Below are 21784 nucleotides of genomic sequence, written 5' to 3' on the forward strand. Positions count from 1 at the left end.
CCTCAAGTCTGATGCTCCTCTAAAGCTTCCTAGAAAATGAGGTCTGATTTTCAGTGTTTTGATTTAGACAGAGACCTGGTGGATAACATTTCTGAGAGATTAATAATGTCAGTACCCAACAGTCTTATTTCCCTACAGCAATGCCTCCACCCATGCCCGAGTCCCCTGGGCTCTTGCTGATGTTGAAATGAAATGATCCTTTTCTCCCAGGGTATAAACATCACTCCTGCAGTGGATATTGACTGTTTTGGGGGGTCTGTTTCCAGGGCAAGGCTCTTTTTTTCTGGTGTGCTGCAGTGGTTTTCAAACACTGACAATCTCTTTGACAAAGAAGGGCACTTTCAGCCCCCAATGCCAACCTCTCCTGCTCCAGCAAATACATCTGGTAAGAAAAGAAATGCTATTGGCAGGGCAACAGGTGGCATGTTGCAGCCAATCACGAAAAGTTATAATAAGACAGAGGGAGTGCATGCGAGCAAGAGAGAAAGGAGAAGAAATGAAAAAGAGGACGACTAAGCTGAAGGAAAATCCAGTGGCAAGCATTTTTTCCACTACTGCACTTACACAGTGTTGAAATAAAGGCCTTGTGACTTTGCAGCACTGGGGTCGGGTACTGCCCTCGAAAAACATTTGGTCATTGTAGTCCTCTCTGTTTGCTTAGAAGGAATTCAGAAGGGATTTGCTTTCTCTTGTTTCATGAGCTCCACGCTTTCACACTGACCGAAGTGGATACGCACCACCTGGCCACGTCCGTCACCACTGCCGGGTGGTAGAATTCCTGATTATACTTAGATCCTGCAGACCCCACTCTGTCATTAGCAGAGAAGCTCTGCTCACACACCGCCCTCCGAAATGGAGCTGGCCGGGAGCTCCACACACCTTGCCTGAAGGAGCTGGATGCCTTCTGGATCAAACATGAACGACCTGCTGAAGGTGCCCCTGGTCCATGTCCTCACCCTGGCAGCCCTCAGCGTGGCCGAGACTCTCCCAAAAGGTTTGCCTGAAGGGGCTTTTTCTGCTGCTTGCTGAGAGAGGTTTTGCAAAGGGGAAGGTGTCTCTGGTAATGGTGGGGTGGGTGGTGCGGTAGTGTTCCCGCCACGTGCAGAAGTGTGCTGCCTTCAGCACTTACTGCTTTTAGGAAGATAAAAGTGAGAATAATCTCATATTTGTGCCTGGGACTGAAGGTTCTTTGTCCAGTGAGAGCACGTAGTCCCGTTGAAATGGGCAGGGGAAATGTTTGGGTTTAGCCTGGGTGGGATGGACATTTCTCATGTCAAAGGAAGCTTACAGGTTTTAATGGCTGGTAGCACACATTGCTGGAGAACCCAAGATCTGTGGTGTTCTGCATGCCTGTGTATGCTTATAAGTAAATAAAGATCAAAGAAGAAGTAAATAGCTATGATGTTTTTACAGAGCGTATGTATATAAATACAAATATGCATGGTTTCTATTGCATGTAACATAAAAGTTATTATACCTTCCTCTCCTGTGTGCACACATGCTCACAGACACAGGCACAAACACTTTTAGCCAACATGAGAACTGAAAAAAAATCTATTTAGAAAAGCCTTTGAGGTACAAAGCACAACAGTGGTCTTCTGGACATACTGTCTTGTAAACCTGTGGACAAAAGGTTTTGCTGCACTATGATTGTCAGAAGCCATTCAAAGCATATCAGAAACTTTGCAGCTTCAGGAAAACAAAACAGAACAAAACCAAAAAAATCTAAAGGAGGATGCCAGTAGTCACCTCTTAGGCCAACATTGATGCTCTTGCAGGGCTGTGCTCACACAATTGTTGGTCAGGTTGGCCTCAAAATGGAAAAAAAACATGGAAATAAACCACAGTGTCTTGTTTACTAAAAACTTTTGAAATAAAAACTATTGTTTTCCTAAGGCATTAAAATGACTTGATGAATGTTGGTCTTTTTGAAAGTTGTGGTAAGACAGGATTGGAGAGACAAGAAACAGAAACAGAAAAGGGATTGTTTTTTTTCCTGGTGGCATCAGGCAGTGAAGAGATACGCATCCTTTCCTAAAATGTCACAGGTGACGGAGTTGCCGAGTTTCCTGAGAGAGGCTGAAACACGACTGTAGCCCAGTGGTGCCTGTACACATTTTGCAGCATTAGCTGGAAACACAGTTGAGTGGTTTTTGACTGGAGGAACTGCAGTGTCTGCCGGTGTCTGCAGTACTGCAGGGGACACTGGCTCCATTTTCCACTTGGCTTTGTTTGCCTGGCTTGTCTTGTTTCGAAAGTGTGAATCCAAAACCAAAGCGAAGCAATTTGGGAGCTTCTGGTGGGCTGGGGATAGAAGGGGATTTGGCTTCCTGACGGGGCCCATGACTGGCCTTGGGTCATTCTGCTGTTTCAGGAAACCACAGCTGACACCCAGAGAAATGGCACCTGTGTGGCTTTACAGATATACAAGTTAATTGATTTTCAGTGTTATTTAAAGCCACAGAGCTACCTAAAAAAATGTCAGAGAGCCCCACTTGATGTGCACAGAAAGGTCTGGGGCCATTTCTATATGCTGATACGATATGTCTGTACATCTCTTGGATTTTATTTTCCCCATGTTCAATTCTGGTAATGAAAGCAGCAGAAGTTTTGATCACTTTCCTGAGGAATCACTGTCTAACACCAACACCTGGGCTTTTTGGATGGCTTTTAGAAGCAGGCAACATCTCAGCCATTTTGGGGCTCTCTCGCTACCTCACAACAAAATGGCGGCGCGCGCCAGCACTTGCTGTCCCCTGCAGACACCTCGTGTCCTCCGGCCGCCCGCCCTCTGTCCCCACACCCGGCTACAGGAGCGGTGCCCTCACCTCCCTGCTGGCCCAGCGCTCGGTTTAATATCAGAAAGGTAAAAAAGAGCATATGGGAAAGTGACACATTGCTTTTTTTTGCTTTTTTGAGGATGTAGAACTTGGGAAGGCAGCTGTAAAAAAAAACCCAAAAAGTTCCCAATCTGCTTTTACTATAGGTAAAGTGCTATCGGTTTGGACAGTATTTTGTACAAGTATGAGGATTGATTCTGGCCTAAGAACTGTGTGCTGGTTTTCAGAAGGTGCCAGATCAGACCCCATGTGGGCAATATTGCTAAGAATACTTCTCTCACATGTTGAATTAAAGAGATACCGTGAAAGTACTTAACTGTTTCTTGTGAATTTATTCAATACATAAAACTGACAGCCCTTGTTTGCCCAAATTATAAAATACTGTCATTATGCATACTGGCTCTTGGTACAAATCTAGCTTTATTCTTCATAACATGGCCATGCTTATCGTGACAACACAGTTATAAAACTGGTTGCTTTGAATTTTGGTAACCATTAAAATTTGCATTTCTCAGGGTTAAATAAGCATCCTTCCAGAGATCAAGGCATGTAGACAACGGCAATAAAAACATATTATATAAAATTGGACTGTAAAATTCCATTTCAGCCAGACTTAAAGCCATCAAAACCCAACAAACCCTGTCATGAAATAGCAACGTTCCCTTTGAAGTAGACAGGGTTGCCATTCGTGGCAATTATTCTCCTAAGACAACCTTCGGTAGCAGAGAAGTTTAGTCTTTATAAAAATTTTCCACTGGCCTGGGATTTGTCTGGGGTGCAATGTGGATGGTTACTTCTATTTAGTGTGACCTGAAATGACTCAATAAATTGAAGCCTGATACAATTAGAAGCAGTGATCTTAAACAACGAATCTGACATGGATGTGTTTTAACTTATGTTTAGTTAATAAAATCTGTAGTTCTACCTTGGCTGTAATTTTAGGATCTTTTTATAAAAGTATAGTCATTACCACTTATGAAATGTGAAATCACAGAATTTAGAAATATTACTAAGGTAGATTTGTTCTAATGACATTACAAAAACATTAGAACTTTTAGATAAATGTGATAGTGGAAGCTGATCCTCTCTTTCTCTAGCTTAATTGCAGCTGAACTCCAATGACATTCTAATGTTTACTCCCATGTAAAACGAAAAAACATTGGGATAAAAGCTTTCTATTATTCCAAGACACTTAAATGGGAGTATCTTGTATTTTGCCTTCCCCTTCTTTTTTTCTGAGGGAGGTGTAAAATTGATGTAGTGTATTTTTTTTTTTTGCCTAAATTTAAATCTAATTGTACTGAGGAGAGTCAGAAGATATAGTGTGTGCAGGACTGTCCTGTGAAAAGACGCACAGTGAACCAGATACTGCTGCAGTCAGCGAGGAACAGGAAGATTCCCGTGTCTGCTGAACATTTTCGAGGTGGTATGTCAGGAACATGGTATGAAACTAGTTCATCTCAGCACAGCTGTCAATGAAATCCAGTACAACAAATACTGGATGAATATCCCTCGCAGCCATAGATGAGAAGTCATTCAAGTGTCTTTGGAGGCAATGGCTGCAATGTATACCATGCGCAGGGAAAAGTGGTTTGCTAGCTGGATCTTTTGATCCTTTCCAGCTGTGCTTCAAGACTCTCACCAGGGTGATGGAAAATGTTTCTAAAATGTTTCTAAATATATGTTCAAATAATGCTTGATAACAGGTCTGTGATAATAAACATCAGACACAGCTATGAGACTTCTAACCGTGGTGCTGCTTTGTTAGAAAAGGTGATGAAAAGGGGATGTGTGCAGTCCACACCACAAATCTGGAAGACCTGGAAGGCCTTTCTGAGCCTGGTTTTGTAAAATATAGTTCTGTATAAGAGGACTTTTTTAAAAAGGAGAAATAGTCGAGTGGAACAAATGCAATATTAATGGTGAAGAAGCCCAAATCTCATGCACTATGCATTAACAAGGAGGCATTGTGCCTACTTCAGGGGCAGGTCAGCTTGGCTTTGATTTGTGTGCTGTTCCTTGCACTTCCAGCCCATGCAATGCCACCCCCATAGCAGGGGGACAACCTTACCTTTGTCCTTGCTGTATGGCATCCACTCCTGTGCACCTCATGGGAGAGGAGTGTTAGAAACAAGGCACACACTGGGCTTGTTAGATCTGCCCCATGCTTGGGTCACCCTGTTTTGCACCCTAAAGAGAGCACAAGGGAAAATGCAAAACCTGCAACAAGCAACACAAGGCTGGAGCTACAAATGCAGAGGTACCTGTATTACAGTGAACACATGGAGGGTATGGAAAACACCTCTGTGCTGGGGAAAAACCATGGAGTGACCCTCCAAGGACACAGCCGCCTCCACCTAAGGCGTCTGGCCAGCATTCATGCCTCTCTTCAGGAGGCACCAGGAGGTTTTCTCATTTTCTCTTCCTTCACACAGCTCCCTTGATCAGCACGCCTCTGGAAACTGTGGATGCACTGGTAGAGGACGTCGCCAAGTTTGTCTGCGTAGTGGAGTCGTACCCTGAGCCAGAGATTACGTGGACACGTAACAGCATTCCCATCAGGTAGGGAGCAGCCCCAGCCCTCTCCATAATCTCCTGCCAAAATTATCAGTGCTTTTCTTCCTGATAAAGGAGATATCTGGAAACATGCAAAATGCATGTTTGCAAAATGCATGTTTGCAAAAAGCAAGGAGCTTGCTTTTCAGCTTCAGACAATGCAATGGTCTCTTCCTCTGTTTATGCATTTACAAAAGAGTCGGATGCTGCATAATATTTAAAAGGAGCATTGCCACACTTGTTGCATGAGTGTCTGTAATGTGCTTGGAAACTTTGCATGGCAGGGGTTCTAATCCTCTGACCCTGGCCTTGTTGCAGGATGGAGTACTATATTTCCATGGATGTTATTTCCAAGTCAGGTCACCTTTCTCCTAACTCCTTCTCCATCAGTGACGCCATGCCTGAAAATCAAATGTGGGAAAGGAAGCCATTCATGCAGGACCATGAAGATCACATACCTTTTTCTCTCAATGATCTTTAAAATTTCACTCTCTCTATGTTCTAAGGTCATATGAAAACCAGATTGTTTCTCACTCCAGTCCCCACTTTCAGAAGCTGAACACACCTTTCTAAAAGCTATCCCATCTCTCTGAGACACAGTGCTTTTATTAGAACATAGACCAAAAAGGAAAATACTGATCAAAAAACCTCTGCTGGTGAGGCCAGAGCGCTCAGGTGCTTCATTCACTGAGGCTTCTGGAGCAACGTTACTAGCAGCAACTATTTCACTTTAGCACTAATAGTCAGTGCTGCTGGATGCAAAAGCTCAGACCAAACACAAGGAAACAGATAGGCTGAAAATATTTTTGTTACTTTCTAAGAACATGGATGAGAGTATTTGTGTGATGGAAAAGCATCAGATCAGTGGACTTTTATTTCTGAAAAAAACCACATAAATATGTTTATGTGCCTCTGTGTTTGTGTGTATCAGGCTTCAAATGGGTTAGTTATTGCAAGCAATAAACATTAGTTCTTTTATTTACAAAATTTTCTTCTCTTGCCAAAGCCCCAGCACCCTGAACAAATGGCTAAGCTAGCCTTGAAAACAAAACAGTGTGTAAACATTCAGCTTCAATGGGAATAGTGCCAGGACAGAGGCTCTTGTCAGCACTAGTCTTCTGGAAGTGCCTTTCCTTTTGGCACCAAAACTCATGCAAGTCAAGCAGCAGGTGCCCTGCAGTGAGGGAAATGGTTACCTGCCCCATCTCCCAGGACAGAGCTGCCTGGGATGAGCCTTCCTCAGGGGAGTAATGGAATGGACCTGCACCTCTTGCACCATGTATGAGTTCATCATACTCCTTCTTACCAGGGTGAGAAAGGGGAGTGGGATACAAGACTGAAAGGTGACAGGCTGTTGAAAGGAAATATGTGTCTGTACCACCACAATTGGCACATTCAGGTTACTCGGTGGCTGCTGTACAATTTTTAACAGTAAAGGACAAAACAGGACATATTTAGGCATTAGGTATTTGTGACACCTTGGTAGTCAATCCTCAGGTCAAATCCCTTTTGCTACTGTTCATCAGAATCAAAGGCAAGTTGAATGAAACTGCTTCCAAAAAGCTTCAATGAAGGTGTGAAAATCAAACATGAGGGAATTCATTAAATGTTATGCAAACCTTGTTCCACTGAAGTTTTACTGTAGTTTTCCAGTTTTGCAATGAAAATCTGAGGTCAGCCTCTGCTTTCTCTCCATCTTTCTTTCTGTCTCTCCCTTGATTTCGCACACACACACACACACACGCGCGTATCCCCACATCCCCTTGCTCACATATAAGATTGATCTTTGCTCCGCAGACTATATTAAAATATCCTGGACCTTTGTTGCTCCAACTTCAGGGCTTTTCTTGACTTTTCTGAAGTCTCTAGGTTAAAGCCTACTGTCCTATAGCTATGTATAGCTAAACTATAGCTATCCTTGCACCCTCTAATCTTTAGATGGCTTCTTTTCTTCAGCACATTTCTTTTTTTGCTTTCTCCCTGCATACCCCCCCACTCCGTCACTGACAAAACCACTCCTGGATGCAGACACAAAAACACTTGGGTTTTGGTTTGTGTTTTTTTTTCATGTTAACAATCTTTCCATAACATGATCTTTCTAGTAAAAAAAAAGAATCTGAAGGAGGTTTCTTTAAAGGTCTCCAGCCAGTTCCAGTTGCTATATAAGCAGTCCTTCCCTTGCACTGAGTGATTATATGTAAAACAGGACCCAGCTGGATAAGAGTACTTGTGCTCATGCCTGTCCTTGGCCAGACAGAAATCCAACTGTGATATTTCCTTTACCAGTACCTGACGGACAGGAGAATTGCCACCATGCTGGTGGTGATCAGAAACTACATGGTCTAGCGGGGACCAAACCAAATCTTAAGGCCCACCTCAAAATTTTCAGTGCCTTACCTTCTCTTTGCAGGTAGAAAATAACAAGTAAACCGTATTGCCATTTGTAGAGTCACCAGCCATCTGCAGATACAAATGCAATTGCCCCTGTGTGTCCCTGGCTGTCCCCCTGACAGACTGTGCTGTGTCCTGCAGGCTGTTTGACACTCGGTACAGCATCCAGAGGAACGGGCAGCTCCTGACCATTCTGAGCGTGGAGGACAGTGACGATGGGGTCTATTGCTGCACAGCGGACAATGGGGTTGGAGCGGCCGTGCAGAGCTGCGGAGCTCTCCAAGTGAAAATGCGTAAGTGGGAATGTAATTTCCCCCTGCCACCACAGAATTATAGAATCATAGAATAGTTTGGGTTGGAAGGGACCTTCAAAGTTCATCTAGACCAGCCCCCTGCAATGAGCAGGGACATCTTCACCCTGATCAGGTTGCTAAGAGCCCCGTCCAGCCTGGTCTGGGATGTCTCCAGGGATGGTTCATCCACCACCTCTCTGGGCAACCTGGGCCAGGGTTTCACCACCCTCAGTGTAAAAAGTTTCTTCCTCAGGTTTGGGCTGAATCTCCCCTCCTTTAGTTTAAAACCATCACCCCTTGTCCTATACCATGTGAGTGTGTAACTGAGAGCCTGAGCAGACTGCAAGTGTGGCCCCCTGGGGTCTGTGTTCAGGGCAGATCCATGTTCCTGTGGGGCTGTGGGCAGCCCCTTGAGGCAAAGACATGGCATATTGAATCATATCTTGACTGAAAGCAGTTGTGATTATTAATTTTGAATCACACACATTCATGCTGCTAACAGGGGAACTGTTTGCATAGCAGAGGATGAAAAACAATGCTTTGAAGAATGCACTTTTTACAAAACTTCATAAAAGCAGTACAATTTGATAGACTAGACCTCTGTAGTCATACTGCATAAATACCTTGTGAATTTTAAACAGAAGATTTCTCTAATCACCTTTATGTCTGAGTATGTAAAAAGCAAGTAAGTTCTGTTCAGATATTCTTAATAGCAGTCTTGAAAGGTCTGGAGCACCATGGTGTAAATCTCATAATTCCACAAGCAAGGCAGAGGACTGGTTCTTGGAAAGGACTATATATGTGCTGAGCTTGGTGAAGCTGAACTCAGATGGCTGAAGTTATTTACACGAACACTCAAAAGGGCAGCTGAGATATATCTTGGCTAAAGCATCTGTTTGTAGGAAAGGATTTGTTTGTGCTAATGAGCATGACACTCCAGATCTGGTAATTCTGGAGCTCTTCAGCACCCCAGTCACCTGCAGATGGGGGCCGGGAGATGATGCTCTCTGAAGGCTGCTTTTCCGCTAGTTCAGTATTGTGCAAGGGAGACAAACCTTCATATGTCCCAAAAGGCTGAGGTGAAGAAGATGAAGATCATTTTACTCCCAGCTTGGAGTAAGCTAAGCCATGTTTTTCTTTGGGTGAAATGAATTTAAATTTGTCCCATATTAACTTCAAGGGAATGTGATTTTTTTTTTTTTTTTTTTTCCTTTAGGGATCCTTTCTTCTTCTTACTAGCATAGTTATAAATCCTTCCATTAGGGACATTAATTCAGTTTACATGCCCTTCTGGTTGAGCCTGGAGATAAGCCTGGGTTAAAACTATTTCAAAACCAATTCACTCCAGATCTGAGCTTTCACGCAAGACACTGTTTATGCAGTGAAGAATGTCAAAACCTGGAATGCAAATGTTCTTCACTATTGGAAATACTCTTATCTGGATTTGGATTTTAGCCCAGGCTCTAATTCAAATGGCTGAGAAACTCCACTCCTGAAAACAAATAACCCATGCAAGTTAGCTGCTTTTGTGTCCATAAACTGAAACTCTGAATGCTGTGCTTTAGAAATTTTTTTCTTTCCAAGGCAGCTCATGACCTACTAAGACCGCTTTATCTTTCAGGGATGTACAGAAAAAGCAGCAGAGAATTTGTTATCATTTTTGAACTTGTCCTGCTCTAGTATCTCTTAGCTGCAGTTCAACTTTAATTTTTGACTTTTAAAATTTTAGGACCCAAAATAACCCGACCACCTATAAATGTGGAAATAATAGAAGGGTTAAAGGCTGTTCTTCCATGCACTACTGTGGGGAATCCAAAGCCTTCAGTTTCATGGATCAAAGGAGAAATGGTTGTAAAGGTGAGTAGAGAATGAAATTTAGGTAATGTTAAGTATTTGCTAGATGTACTGTGTTAAAATATTAACATAAATTACAACAGTTGTAAATTCTAGTTGCTAGGAAGCAGGCTTTTGGAAAATCCAGGGCTCAGCACATAAATGTCTGCATCTGCAATAATTTTGCCTATAAACCAAACATTCTCTGTATATCTATATTTTGCATTATATATATTTATTACTACTAAGTGTGGCCAAATTATGCTGAATGCACTTGTGAATGTTTCCATAAATAAGAGCTGCTGAGGTGCTTAGCTGAGATTCAGGGCTCTTTTGAAGTCATAATTCACTGATCTGCAAAAAGAGGGATGGGTGAGTGTGTCACACCAATTCTGAGCAGGAAGAGCTGACCCTAAGTCCTTCCGTTTCAGGACAATACACATAATTTTCATGTATGTAAGCCCAACCTTTGCAAGAACATATTTGATGCTGCTTGCGTGCAGCTTGCATGTAGAATCCTCCAACTTGATCCCTCCTTCCTCCATCAGGAGAACGCTCGCATTGCTGTCCTTGATTCAGGGAATTTAAGGATCCACAATGTTCAGAGAGAAGATGCAGGACAATATCGGTGTGTAGCAAGGAACAGCCTGGGCACAGCCTATTCAAAACCTGCAACAGTGGTTGTGGAAGGTGAGTAGTGCTTGCACCGAGCTCCAGCTTCATGTGCCAGCTCCTCCTGTATATCTGGATAACCTGAATTAACCTGAGGTATCACATTGATGTTGACAAAAACATCTTAGAGGGTGACCAAAAGGCAGAAAAAGGGAAGAGAAGAGGAAAAGGGAAGAGGAAAAGGGAAGAAGAAAAAAAGGAAAGGAAAGGAAAGGAAAGGAAAGGAAAGGAAAGGAAAGGAAAGGAAAGGAAAGGAAAGGAAAGGAAAGGAAAGGAAAGGAAAGGAAAGGAAAGGAAAGGAAAGGAAAGGAAAGGAAAGGAAAGGAAAGGAAAGGAAAGGAAAGGAAAGGAAAGGAAAGGAAAGGAAAGGAAAGGAAAGGAAAGGAAAGGAAAGGAAAGGAAAGGAAAGGGAGAAATAGAAAAAGTTTGTCCACACCTGCTCCTATTGCTGGTTGATAGTGAAGTGGACAATCTGTGGAGGGTCCTTGTCCATGGCTGTTGTGTCTCTAGTGTGATATTTGTCAGTGTAAGGATTCCCAAATACGTTTTTCCTTCTGACTGATGGTTTCCAATATGCCAGCTTATTTCTTGTTCCAAAAGTCACACCAGACCCATGAGTTATCCACTATGGCTTGTGAAGAAGGACAAGTAGAAAGCTAATGGCCCTGGAAACTTGCAGCAAAAAGCCTGATCAGAGCTGTAGCTGCAAACAGTGGAGCATTTCGCAGCATTACATGTATATTGCTGTCCATTTCCTCTGATTTTCCATCTGAATTGGTTGATTCTTCAGGTAAACAGAGCTTCTCTCTTTGAGAACTTGAAAATTTTCTGTCCAGTAAACCAAACACTGGATTGATTTTTCAGTTTCTGGTCTTTATGTGCTCAGTGTCTGTCTTTTGTTTACAGAAGATGTTTGCTTTGTGGTACAAATCATCACCAGTTTCAGAGTATTGAGACCAGTGGACTGCAGGGAACTCAAATGTAGGCAATGAAGCATTCAGTGTTCCTGAATCCTGTAAGAGAAGTTGGGTTAAGCAAGATTTTGTGGTGTGGGAGGAGGGTTGACTGACTCAGTAGATGAACTAATTTATATTTCTTATTCAGAGTGACTGTACTGTAGAAAGAGGGGAAGGGTCTCCATTTGCATAGTAAGCTTCAAAAGACTGTTGTAGGTTTCATTTGGCCCAAGACTGTCAGAGGTTACTTAAGGTGCATCCCATTTCTAAGATGACCATTATCTTCTGGGGACAGGGTCAGGTGTATTAGATCCAACTAAAAATTACTGCATGTCTGCCGTTCCCCTAAAAAATGCATTCATTTCTCAGTTTGCGTTTTTATTTTTTTATAATATTTACACATATAGACTTCAAGTATGTTAGAAATTCCTTAAATAGCTCTAAACCAGGAAGGCAACTGTTCCTAATCTAGATTCAGAGCTGTACTTCTGCTGAGCTAAAAGTAATGGGGCAAATTGAAGACACTAACGTCTGGTGGTGAACAGCTTGGATCCTGGGTTTTGATTTGACCCCATCAATAAGACAGTGGCCAAAGGCTTGTCAGGAATTAACTATGGATGTCAAATACTCAGTGCCATGCATACAAGTCCCTCTCCATGCTGAAGGGCCTCAGGCACTGTGATTTTGTTGCTCCAAATCTACCAGAGCCAGTTAGGGATGTGCTAAGGTTAATGTCTTGTTTTGTCCCTGCCTCCAGAATTATACAGCTGCCTGTTAATTTAAGAAATGGCAAAATAATCCACAAATATCCTAATTGCAAAGGAGAGCCTGTATGTGCTCTTGTCAAAATGAGGAAGGCTAGTTCTTAATTAATCAATGGGATCAGTACTCCCACACAAACTTTCTCCTCGTGTTCCATTCACGTGTTGCGTGAACAAAGCAATGTTCTTCTCCAGTGGTAGGACACTCATATAATTTACCTCATTTCAGGCTGCCACCCAAACTAGACTGATGCATGTTTGTTTTACTTTTTTGGCTTCCAAAATCCAAAGGTAATAATCCTGACTGCAGCTTGCTGTGTATACAGATCAGTTCCCCTCCAATATTTTAGGTTAATTCTCATGGATATTTAGCATTACATGCATATGCATATACCTGTGTATGCACGCAGTTATGTGCACAAACATGCATCCCTCTCATGCACCTCATTATTTTTAGTATCACTCTCCTCCTACCTTTTCTACCCCTGTAGTATCAGCATTTTGAAATAACTCCAAATAAATAATAATCTAAAATTACTCAATGCAGGAGCATAACATTTGTGGGGTTCAGAGAATTTATGAAAATATGGTGTTTGTTGGTTCTCTGTAATAACATTACAATATTTTTTTCTTTAATCTTAGTGCTACCATTCACTGGAGTTACCACTCTGCATAGTGTGGCTTGATGTTAAAATAAAATTACTAAACATGGCTGGTTAACTATGAATATTTAATCCTGAAGCAAATGCACATTCGAAGAACAGTGCAAATATTTATGCCTAGCTAAATCTAAATCAGGTGGGTCCTGATTTCTGACAGAGATTTCTAGTTTTCTGTTGTCAGTTTCCATTTTAATGGGTTCTGTGTTAGTCCTGCAATTCGTTTCAGGCACTGTTCAAAGTGCAGAGCTGTCTAACTTGAAAGACTGAATCTCTGTCTCTTGCATGTGGTCAGGCTCCTTAATACATGTAAGGTCAGGCACAGGCTTAAATGACTTACTGAAGCTGGGTCCAGAATCTACAGCAAGCATGAAATAGATTAAATTATCTTTGCTGGATCCCCTCATTCAAGCTGATTATAATCTTGGCCCAGGCATTTACACCAGTGCCTTTACAGTCCTACTTCATGTCTAATTTCAGCAGTCCAGGATAGAACAGTCTTTAAAGTGCTGCTATTTTGATTTTCCAAATATTTCCCCCCTGTTCCATGTTGCCTTTCCTCAACTTTTGTACTACTGACATCTATTTATTACTTTTAAAGCAAAGCTTTGATATTTTTAGGGCTTTATTATTTTAAAAGATCTATTCTTTTAAAGCAAAGTTAAAAAATTTGAGCAATGATTTAATGTCAATAGTCAGGAAAAAGAAAGCAGTGGAGGCCTTTCTTACTGGAAGTGGTTTTTCATTTGTTCCTGATATTTGTTAGCAAATGGAGAGAAGGAGACAAAGATGCTCTCGGTGCTGCCCTGCATGGGCTGGTCCCTGTCCAGCACAGCCTCTTTGTCTGCCAGGGCACAATTCAGTCACCAGAGTTCAGGTGATGAACTAGTGAACTCTAACCAGCTGGTGACCTTTAGTGTCCAGAACTGGGTTAAGATTTTAACTAAAAGAGTTCAGAAAAGCCTGTTCTTTCGGGCTGTGTTTTTTGCCAAGTTTGGGGCAAAGCCACATAAATTTGGACATGTGATGATGAAGCAGATTCTTTTCTTAAAAGGCAGAATCTATTGGGGATGGAATCATGATCCTGACTGCGGGTTCTGTGGGAAGAGCTGAGATCTTCATTGGGAATAGTGCTGAGCCCACAGAGAGCATTGCTCTCACTGAAAGGCTGCCTGGGGCACCTGGAGGGTGTTAGCAGGAGAAGCAAATCATGGGGCATCCCCTTCATTTGACACCAGGGAATGGGCACAGAAGGTGAGGGATGGGAAAGGAAAACTAGAGGCCAGCATTGGCCAAGAGAGCCAAGTGAGAGACCATGAAAGGTAGGCAGCCCTCTTGCTGAAGCAGGTTTGCACACTATTTTACAATCTTGGTGTGTTCTGTAGCAATAAAATGACACACCTCTGGTTTAGCTCCCAGGGAACACCTCGGAGAAGCAGGGTTGGTTCTTTCTGACACGTGCTGGAGACACTATGAAGTGGTTGTCCACCAGCAGGCAGGTTTCCAGCTGTGCAGAAGCTGCATGAGTGTACTGAGTCAGTTTTCCTCCATTCAGTTCCTTTGTCAAATCAGTTACAGCCCGTGTAACTTATGCAAAAAAGGACTAGTAGAAGTACTGGCATGAGGCACAAGTGCAATAGGCAGAAACAAGCCCTCTCCACAGCGCTCTTGAAAGCAAAACCAATGATCACTTTGCTGGTTCTGTTAAAATTAGGGTGTGAAGATCACTTCCTATTGCTCCTATACATCCAGGAATGGCTACAGGAGGTAACATGTGCACTGAGATAAAGGATCAATATGATAATCTTGGCTGTTTGCCATTAAACATGTTTTTAATTTCCTGGAGGTTGCGTTTCTGACTTGTAGTTTTGTATTAATTTCCTATAATCTTAAGCATTTTTCTAATTAGCTGTTTAATTGCTATGTTATTGGTTTTGATAATGAACACTTCTGCTAACCCTGGAACAGAAGTGAAGCAGTACCTTGCCAAAGGATTTAGACAAATTTCCTATTGATTGCTGTACTGATGCCCAAAGTGAATCTGTGGCTGAAGAGTTCCTGGATGATTCCAAGACTCAGAAATATGGTGGAACAGAAGCTTTTGCTTGCTGACCTGATCTGTAGTTCACACAGATGTCTGAAGGCTGCAGGTTATTGACAAGATGTTGGCTGAGGTGGCTAAAATGTTCCATCTAGTTTTATCTGAAGATCAGTCCTTTGGAAATAAATGGGAGAGCAGCTATTGCTTTCAGTAATGTTGAGAGTTGTCTCAAATGCAGAAATTCCCACTGATGTAGGTGAAAACTGAGGGCAGGGTATAGAATTTTAGCCTGTGCCAAGAATGCATTTCTTGGTCCTTGACTGAGCATATTAGATCTGTAGGGTTTGCGTGATAGGCAGCATTGGTGAGACATCATCTGCTTTTTTTCCTTCATGTATTGGACAGCTGTTTGTGTAACATAGGCTGTAGAACAGGAGGAATTTCAGTTTTCATTGCTATTTGCATTGACGTTGATCCAGTCCACTATTAAGACCAGTCCAGCAAAAGCTATGAAAGAGCTCATCAGGTTTAGCTTCTGGGCCTGCTGCCTAGAACTCTACACCCTCTATGGTCCTCACAGTTTGACATGTGTAACAATGATATTTTCCATACCCATTATGTATAAATTGTGTGACATTGAAAGAACATGTTTAAAGCCATGAGCTCTTGCCTGGTAGAGGCATGGGAATATTCCTGTTATGAGCATAATTGTCACTTAGACACAGAGAGAAGCTGCCTGGTAGGCTGGTAGGTGTTTCTTCTGTTGCCTGGTAGGTGATTTTTTTTTTTTTTTTTTAACTGTATGAAACAAATTCCACGGGGTGGTTTTGCTTTAATCTCTTGCTGTACTTTTCAGGTGTAGTGCTTATAGTCAATATTTAAAGTGTAATATACATAATTTCTGCATAAAATAAGACAATTCTACAGACAAACAAGAGTAAACCAGGATGTTCTGCGATGACTTGGTCACCTCACTTGGGATCTGTATTCTGCAAGAGTTTTTTGCTTTGTTTTGGAGAATGTTTCCTTCTCTCTGGGGCTGGAGGGAGGAAAGTGCCACTTTATGAATTGGTAGAATGGGCTTCTGTTCTATATGTCCTTAATTCTTTAAAACAGAAAAGTCACAAAAGAAATTGAAAAGTCAACTGTGAATTGCTTACAGGTTAGAAGTAATAGCTGTATATAGATGAGGCATAAGGTTATAAATTTCTTTATCAGCCTAATTACTAGCTTCAACTATAGAAATAGCATTTTCTGGAAACTGAGTTATTGCTGTTAACATGTATGGAGGGTTGTGGTGGATTAGGCACTAACACAACTGAAGGTAGAATGTTCTTCTGAATGTTCTTCCTTCCATTCCAACAGAAGCACATGTGTGGAAGTGCTCTGCTGTAGGAAGACAGTCTGAATCATCTACTGTGCTTTTTAGCCTTGTGTACTTGGACTTTGTGTGCAGAAATCCTGAAAAACGGGGTTTTTCTTCCCCTAAGGATAAAGAACAAGCTTCCTGTTGTGCCCTTCTAGGCGTTGCACCAAGCCAGTGAAACCTTCAATGGCTTCAGTTTGCCCAGTGATGCATTTTCAATGTTGAACAAGAAAGAAAAAAGCCATAAACCTATGGACTGTAATGTGATCAGAAAGAGCACACAGACAGTACTGTTCATTGTGTACTGAGTTAGATGCACCTCCATCTTGTGATTTACATGAAGTGGAGCTCGATCTCCAGCCTGTGGCACCAGAGAGTTATTGAATTCAGGAGTTTTGGAGTGTACTGTGCGATAAGGTTTGGTTTTGAAGTAAACACTGTACAAACACATATCTAGAAATTAGCAATCATAAATCTGCCAGGAAACAAATGAACAAATTAGCTAGGACAAGTACTGGAAGATCCAGTATGCTCATCAAGAAACTAACTGTATTCTCCATAGATTTAATTTAATTTTTGGATCAAATCTTCTCTTCAGTTTCCAGCTGGCTGAACAGGGCATTGTTTGAAGGCTACCAATCCTTTTTTTTTTTCAGGCGATTTCATTCATACCTCTGTCAAAGTGTTGCTGCTTCACATCCTCCTGTGCCGCTATGTGACAGCACATGAAGCAAACATATCAAAACAAGGGCAGAAGCAATATTCCTCACTCTCTCCTGACTTAGACTTTGTCTGTTTTTGCATTCCAACTCTTGCAGATAGAAGTCTTTTCCTGCCCACAGTTTATTGCTTATTACTAGCTACTAAAATAATACTCTGCCACAGGCCACAAAAATGTTCCCCTATAAGCCACTTGTGAGAGCCGCATTAGCCTTAAAACTAGGAAAGTTTTCCTTGGAGAATCGTCCCTTCAGAGGATCTAGAATTTTTTTTAACAGTTTTGTCTAATTCTTGGATGCAGTGAGGGGACAGCAGACTAGATGACAATAGAAAGCAATGCTTTGGCTATTTAGTGAACAGACTATGCTAACAAAATTCAAAGCACTAGATACTTTTGGCCATTCTGTGGACCTCTTACCTAGTCTTGGGACAAAGGTGCATCACAGATAAATCCAAAGACAAGAAAGTCACACCACAATTCAAGTAATAAGAATGAAAGTACGTATTTAGTCCAGCTAGTCTGTCAATTTGAATGGGCCACATTCCAGAGATGGGCCCTATTTCAAGTGAAAACTGACTCCAGATGTGCCATCCAGGAAGTTTTCTACAGTTTTGTGTCAACACGTCTGTGCTTGGTGTAGCCAAAACGGGAAAGGGAGATACCACGAGACCACCAAAGCAGCCACTCAGCCAGCACTGCTACCCTGATCTTGCCACTTTGCCCGTAGATCAGCTATTGACATGAAATCAGAGTTTTTTATCTGTGCTGTCTTCTGAGGTAGGATATTTTGGGAGCGATGGATTGCCTAATAGCGGACTGACGAGGAAGTCTGAAGTTTTGCTTTTAAGTGCTGGGCAAAATTTCCTCGGGGAAATTCTGATACTGACACTGAGGAAGAGTGTTTGTTTCTCTCGTGGGCAGAGGCAGAAACCCTGGGAAATGATTGCCTTCCTTGTCCATAGTGTTGCTGGTATGTGTACTGACAGGCAGTGTCCTATGGCAGTTGATGGTGAAAACTGCAGTTTGCTGTTCAAAATTGCAAGAGGTTTCAGGGGAGGGGGCACTACAGGGGAAGAAAATAGTACTGAGCTTGCCTGTAATTACACCAAAGTAATTGACTGGCCTCAGCGGGGTGGCCTGGGCGTAACTGAAAGCCCAGAATATCTCATTTAATCTCCTCCTACCTACTGCACTCACCGTCATCATCCCGAGGTTCTCAGATGCTGCAGATACAACTGTACCCTTAATTACAGGGTAACAGGGCAAGCCGCAGGAGACAGAAAACTGTCCCAGACCTTCAGCAAATGGACAAACCAGTGTGAGCTATTCAGTTGATTCCTGAGGCTTGCTCTGCTGCGACGCAGCAACAAGGTGCACACTACTTTCGAGTAATTGTCACAGAGTGGCGTCCTGCACTGGGGAGCTGCAAAACAGGCCTTCCAGGAGCAGATTTCCAACAAGGCATATAAAAGCAATTCTTTCTTAATGGGAATTTGAGGTTCCTATTTCCCTTTTGCAAAAACTCTTTCCCCTAACAAAGAGTTTGGAAACGCACTGAAAAATATATGAAGTTCTCACACCATTGCATGAATTGAGTTTTTAAGGAAAAAATAGATATTGTAGATAAAACCCCTCTGGCTTGTAAACTGTGTTGGTAGCTGGGAAGCATATGCTTCCTGCACAACAAAGAGAGCTGAAGATAAAGAACATCCACAGCTATCAGATAAAGGGGGGCAGAGCAAACTGGTACAACTATCCTGAAGTGACTGTGTTTTTACACTGAGAAACCAAGACAGAGCTGGGGCTGAAGACAGAGAAAGGGGGGTTTTGAAGGCATCCTTGAAATGGTATAGAATCTATTTAGAAGTCCAGTTTTGATAAGTTGTCTGTACTACTGAAGCTGATGTTTTCTGTTCTCCAAGGTCCTCTTCCATTGTTTTCACTCAGGTAGCCTTGGTGAAGGTGAAAGCCTCGCTCTTATTTAAAACTATGACTGACTCTTCTAAACTGTACAACTCTAGATGTTGTTTCTAGCACTAACACCAGTTCTACTGTCACACAATATTTCCAGGGTGTATATTCCTATAGTATGGAACAGAAGGTGCCTGCTGTTGTGCTGCTCTGTGTAGGAATGGTCCCCTCACCTATCTGAAATTGAATGTAGCCCAGGCAGCCCCTCCTGAAAAGGACACCTCAAACTAGGCATTGAGAACAGAGAACAAAGACAGATCTCTGTGTTCGGAGGGACTAGCAGAGTTTTTTGCTTTAAAAACGAAGCATGCACAGTGGATAATGTGAACATGGACCAGGTTACTTGCTGTCACCCCAAAATAAGGAACATCCTAGCACCTACTGCCAGCAGCACTTTAAAATAGATGAAAGGAAGTACTTTCCACATGGTGTGTAATTAAATTTATGGCACTGCTGTTACCATTGGTAGAAACCAGATGTCAGGATGCTGCAGGGCTTATCTCAGTTTTGGGTATCCCAGTGATTCCCATAATTGTCTGCTCTATTCCTGAGAGTGTGAGAGAGGCAGACTTGTGTGCAGCTGTGGATATTTCAGTATGTGCAGGCAGATTGGTAGCCTTAGCAGAGGTCGTGATGGGTCATGATCATGACTGGAATAAGCAGAAGACTTGCTCTTTGGCTCAGGAGACTGAAAACTTCTTTTCCAGTTTCACATGCAGTAACAGGTAATGGCAGAGTTAAATGGCACATAGTTTACCTCCATACTGTAGAAAAAACAGAGCATGGGGAGGTTTAGAAGGGTCTTTCCTTCTAAGAAACTAGACACATACGTACGACCAGTGCTGACATGAAAAACATTTCCTTATTCATTTCCTTGGGAAGTAATTTGAACATGTTATCCTCGCTTGTCCTTGAATCTGGTGTTTGCTCTGTATATAGAAATGAACACTTGTACAGAACAGGTTTTATATAGTTACACAGGATATAAGCTATCTATTTACATTTTACTCCTGGTTATTATAGCTTTACATATTTGCAGGGTCTGCTTTTAGGATTCCAGAGACATCTACATGCGATACAAAGTCTTTCACAGCTGAGAAGTTCCTGTGCTGGCTGGTGCATTTAACATTACAGGAGTCCTTCTGCTGATGCAAATTGTCCTACCATCCATAAACCTTGAAGCTCACCTTAAAATAAGTTTACCTTGAATAGGTATTGCCTTGTTAAGGAAAACTTGCTTTGATTTTAGACCGCAGGCCTTAGAATCTGAAGGCATATGCTTCAGGATGGAGATACTGCTGTTTCCTCCATCTTCCACATAGATATTGGATTGTCCTTGCCATCCATCTCACAGCCTGAGGCTCCTGATTGAGTGTCTAAGTGTTGCTGTGCTGTCTGGCCTGTGCTGAATGAGGTGTTAGAACTGCTGCAAGCCCCAGACCTCCCAAATCATGCATCAGGAGCCAGAAGAGCATGGAGCTTTTGAGATTTTGTACAAAACATCGATATGACAAATTGGTTGAGGGAGCTGGGGTTGTTTAGTCTAGAGAAGAGGAGGCTTAGAGGTGACCTCATCACTCTATAACTACCTGAAGGGAAGTTATAGCCAGGTGGGGATTGGTCTCTTCTCCCAGGCAGTTAGCAATAGGACAAGGGGGCATGGGCTTAAACTCTGCCAGGGGAAATTTAGGCTGGATATTAGAAAGAAATTCTTTACAGAGAGAGTGGTCAGGCATTGGAATGGCCTGCCCAGGGAGGTGGTGGACTCACCGTCCCTGGAGGTTTTTAAACTGAGATTGGACATGGCACTTAGTGCCATGATCTAATAAACGGACTAGAGTTGGACCAAGGGTTGGACTTGATGATCTCTGAGGTCTTTTCCAACCCAGTCGATTCTGTGATTCTGTGATTGTTTTCATATCAACTCCAAAACACAGCCTAGCTACTGAAAAGAAAAAATGAACTATGTCCACAGCAAGTTCAATGTGTTATCACATTATTCTTATACTAAATCCATGACAAAAGACTGTACTAGCTACTAAAAATAAAAGATTCTAACTATTGTGAAGAAATTTAATTTGATCCCAGCAAAAACAGTGCACTCACACAGCTTGGCGTGGCTACCTCTGCAACTCCTGATCCGCAAGCGTGACATGTGGTGTGTTCCTAGCCCTGTTATTTTAAGAGTTGTTGAGATTTTACACTGGTCAATTTGAAATGTCAGAAAACAGAAATGCTGCCACTTTATATGTGTTTACAAATGCATTTGTCAGACGCTGCCTCATCTGTCACCAGTAGGAAGGAAATGGTAGCCCGTCTGCTTGTTACCTCTCCTTGACTGTCTGGGTTATGCTTGTCAGGAAGAGTGTATGGATGTGAGATGAATGAAACTGAACAAGGATTTAGATGACTGCATTTCTCACTGGCAAAAGACTGCGAACAAGTTGGCACAAGTTTATGGTTCTTCAGAGCATATAGGTGGCAAGCATAAAAGACATGTTACGCATTAGTAAACAAAGTCCAAGCCCAAAGAACTCCTCTGTAGAGAAGTAGACATTTCAATCTGTCACACTTTAGGTATGAAAAAGGTACGGGAACATTGGTAAATGTGAACAAAAAGTGTTTGCAGTTTAGCTCCTAAATGCTCACACATGAATAGTGCGCAGCACAAAGGCTTTGCCAGGGTATATATGTCAGGAAAGTTTGTGAGGTGATGTGTAGCTT

At 42.2% G+C, this 21784-nt stretch overlaps 1 protein-coding gene across 1 annotated transcript in view; it reads left to right on the forward strand.

Annotated features, from left to right (window-relative positions):
- Positions 1-915: 915 nt before the first annotated feature.
- MUSK (muscle associated receptor tyrosine kinase) overlaps positions 916-21784 on the forward strand; it is a gene marked incomplete at both ends in the record, with an annotated part of 52686 nt that continues 31817 nt past the window's right edge. Inside the window, 5 exons of the mRNA XM_082075159.1 lie at positions 916-994; positions 5276-5402; positions 7929-8080; positions 9810-9937; positions 10462-10603. Of these exons, the coding sequence (XP_081931285.1) occupies positions 916-994; positions 5276-5402; positions 7929-8080; positions 9810-9937; positions 10462-10603 (628 nt within the window). The remainder of the gene's footprint in view (positions 995-5275; positions 5403-7928; positions 8081-9809; positions 9938-10461; positions 10604-21784) is intronic.

The sequence above is a fragment of the Streptopelia decaocto genome (assembly GCF_964273445.1).
Source record: "Streptopelia decaocto genome assembly, chromosome: Z".
Classification (NCBI taxonomy): Eukaryota; Metazoa; Chordata; class Aves; order Columbiformes; family Columbidae; genus Streptopelia; species Streptopelia decaocto.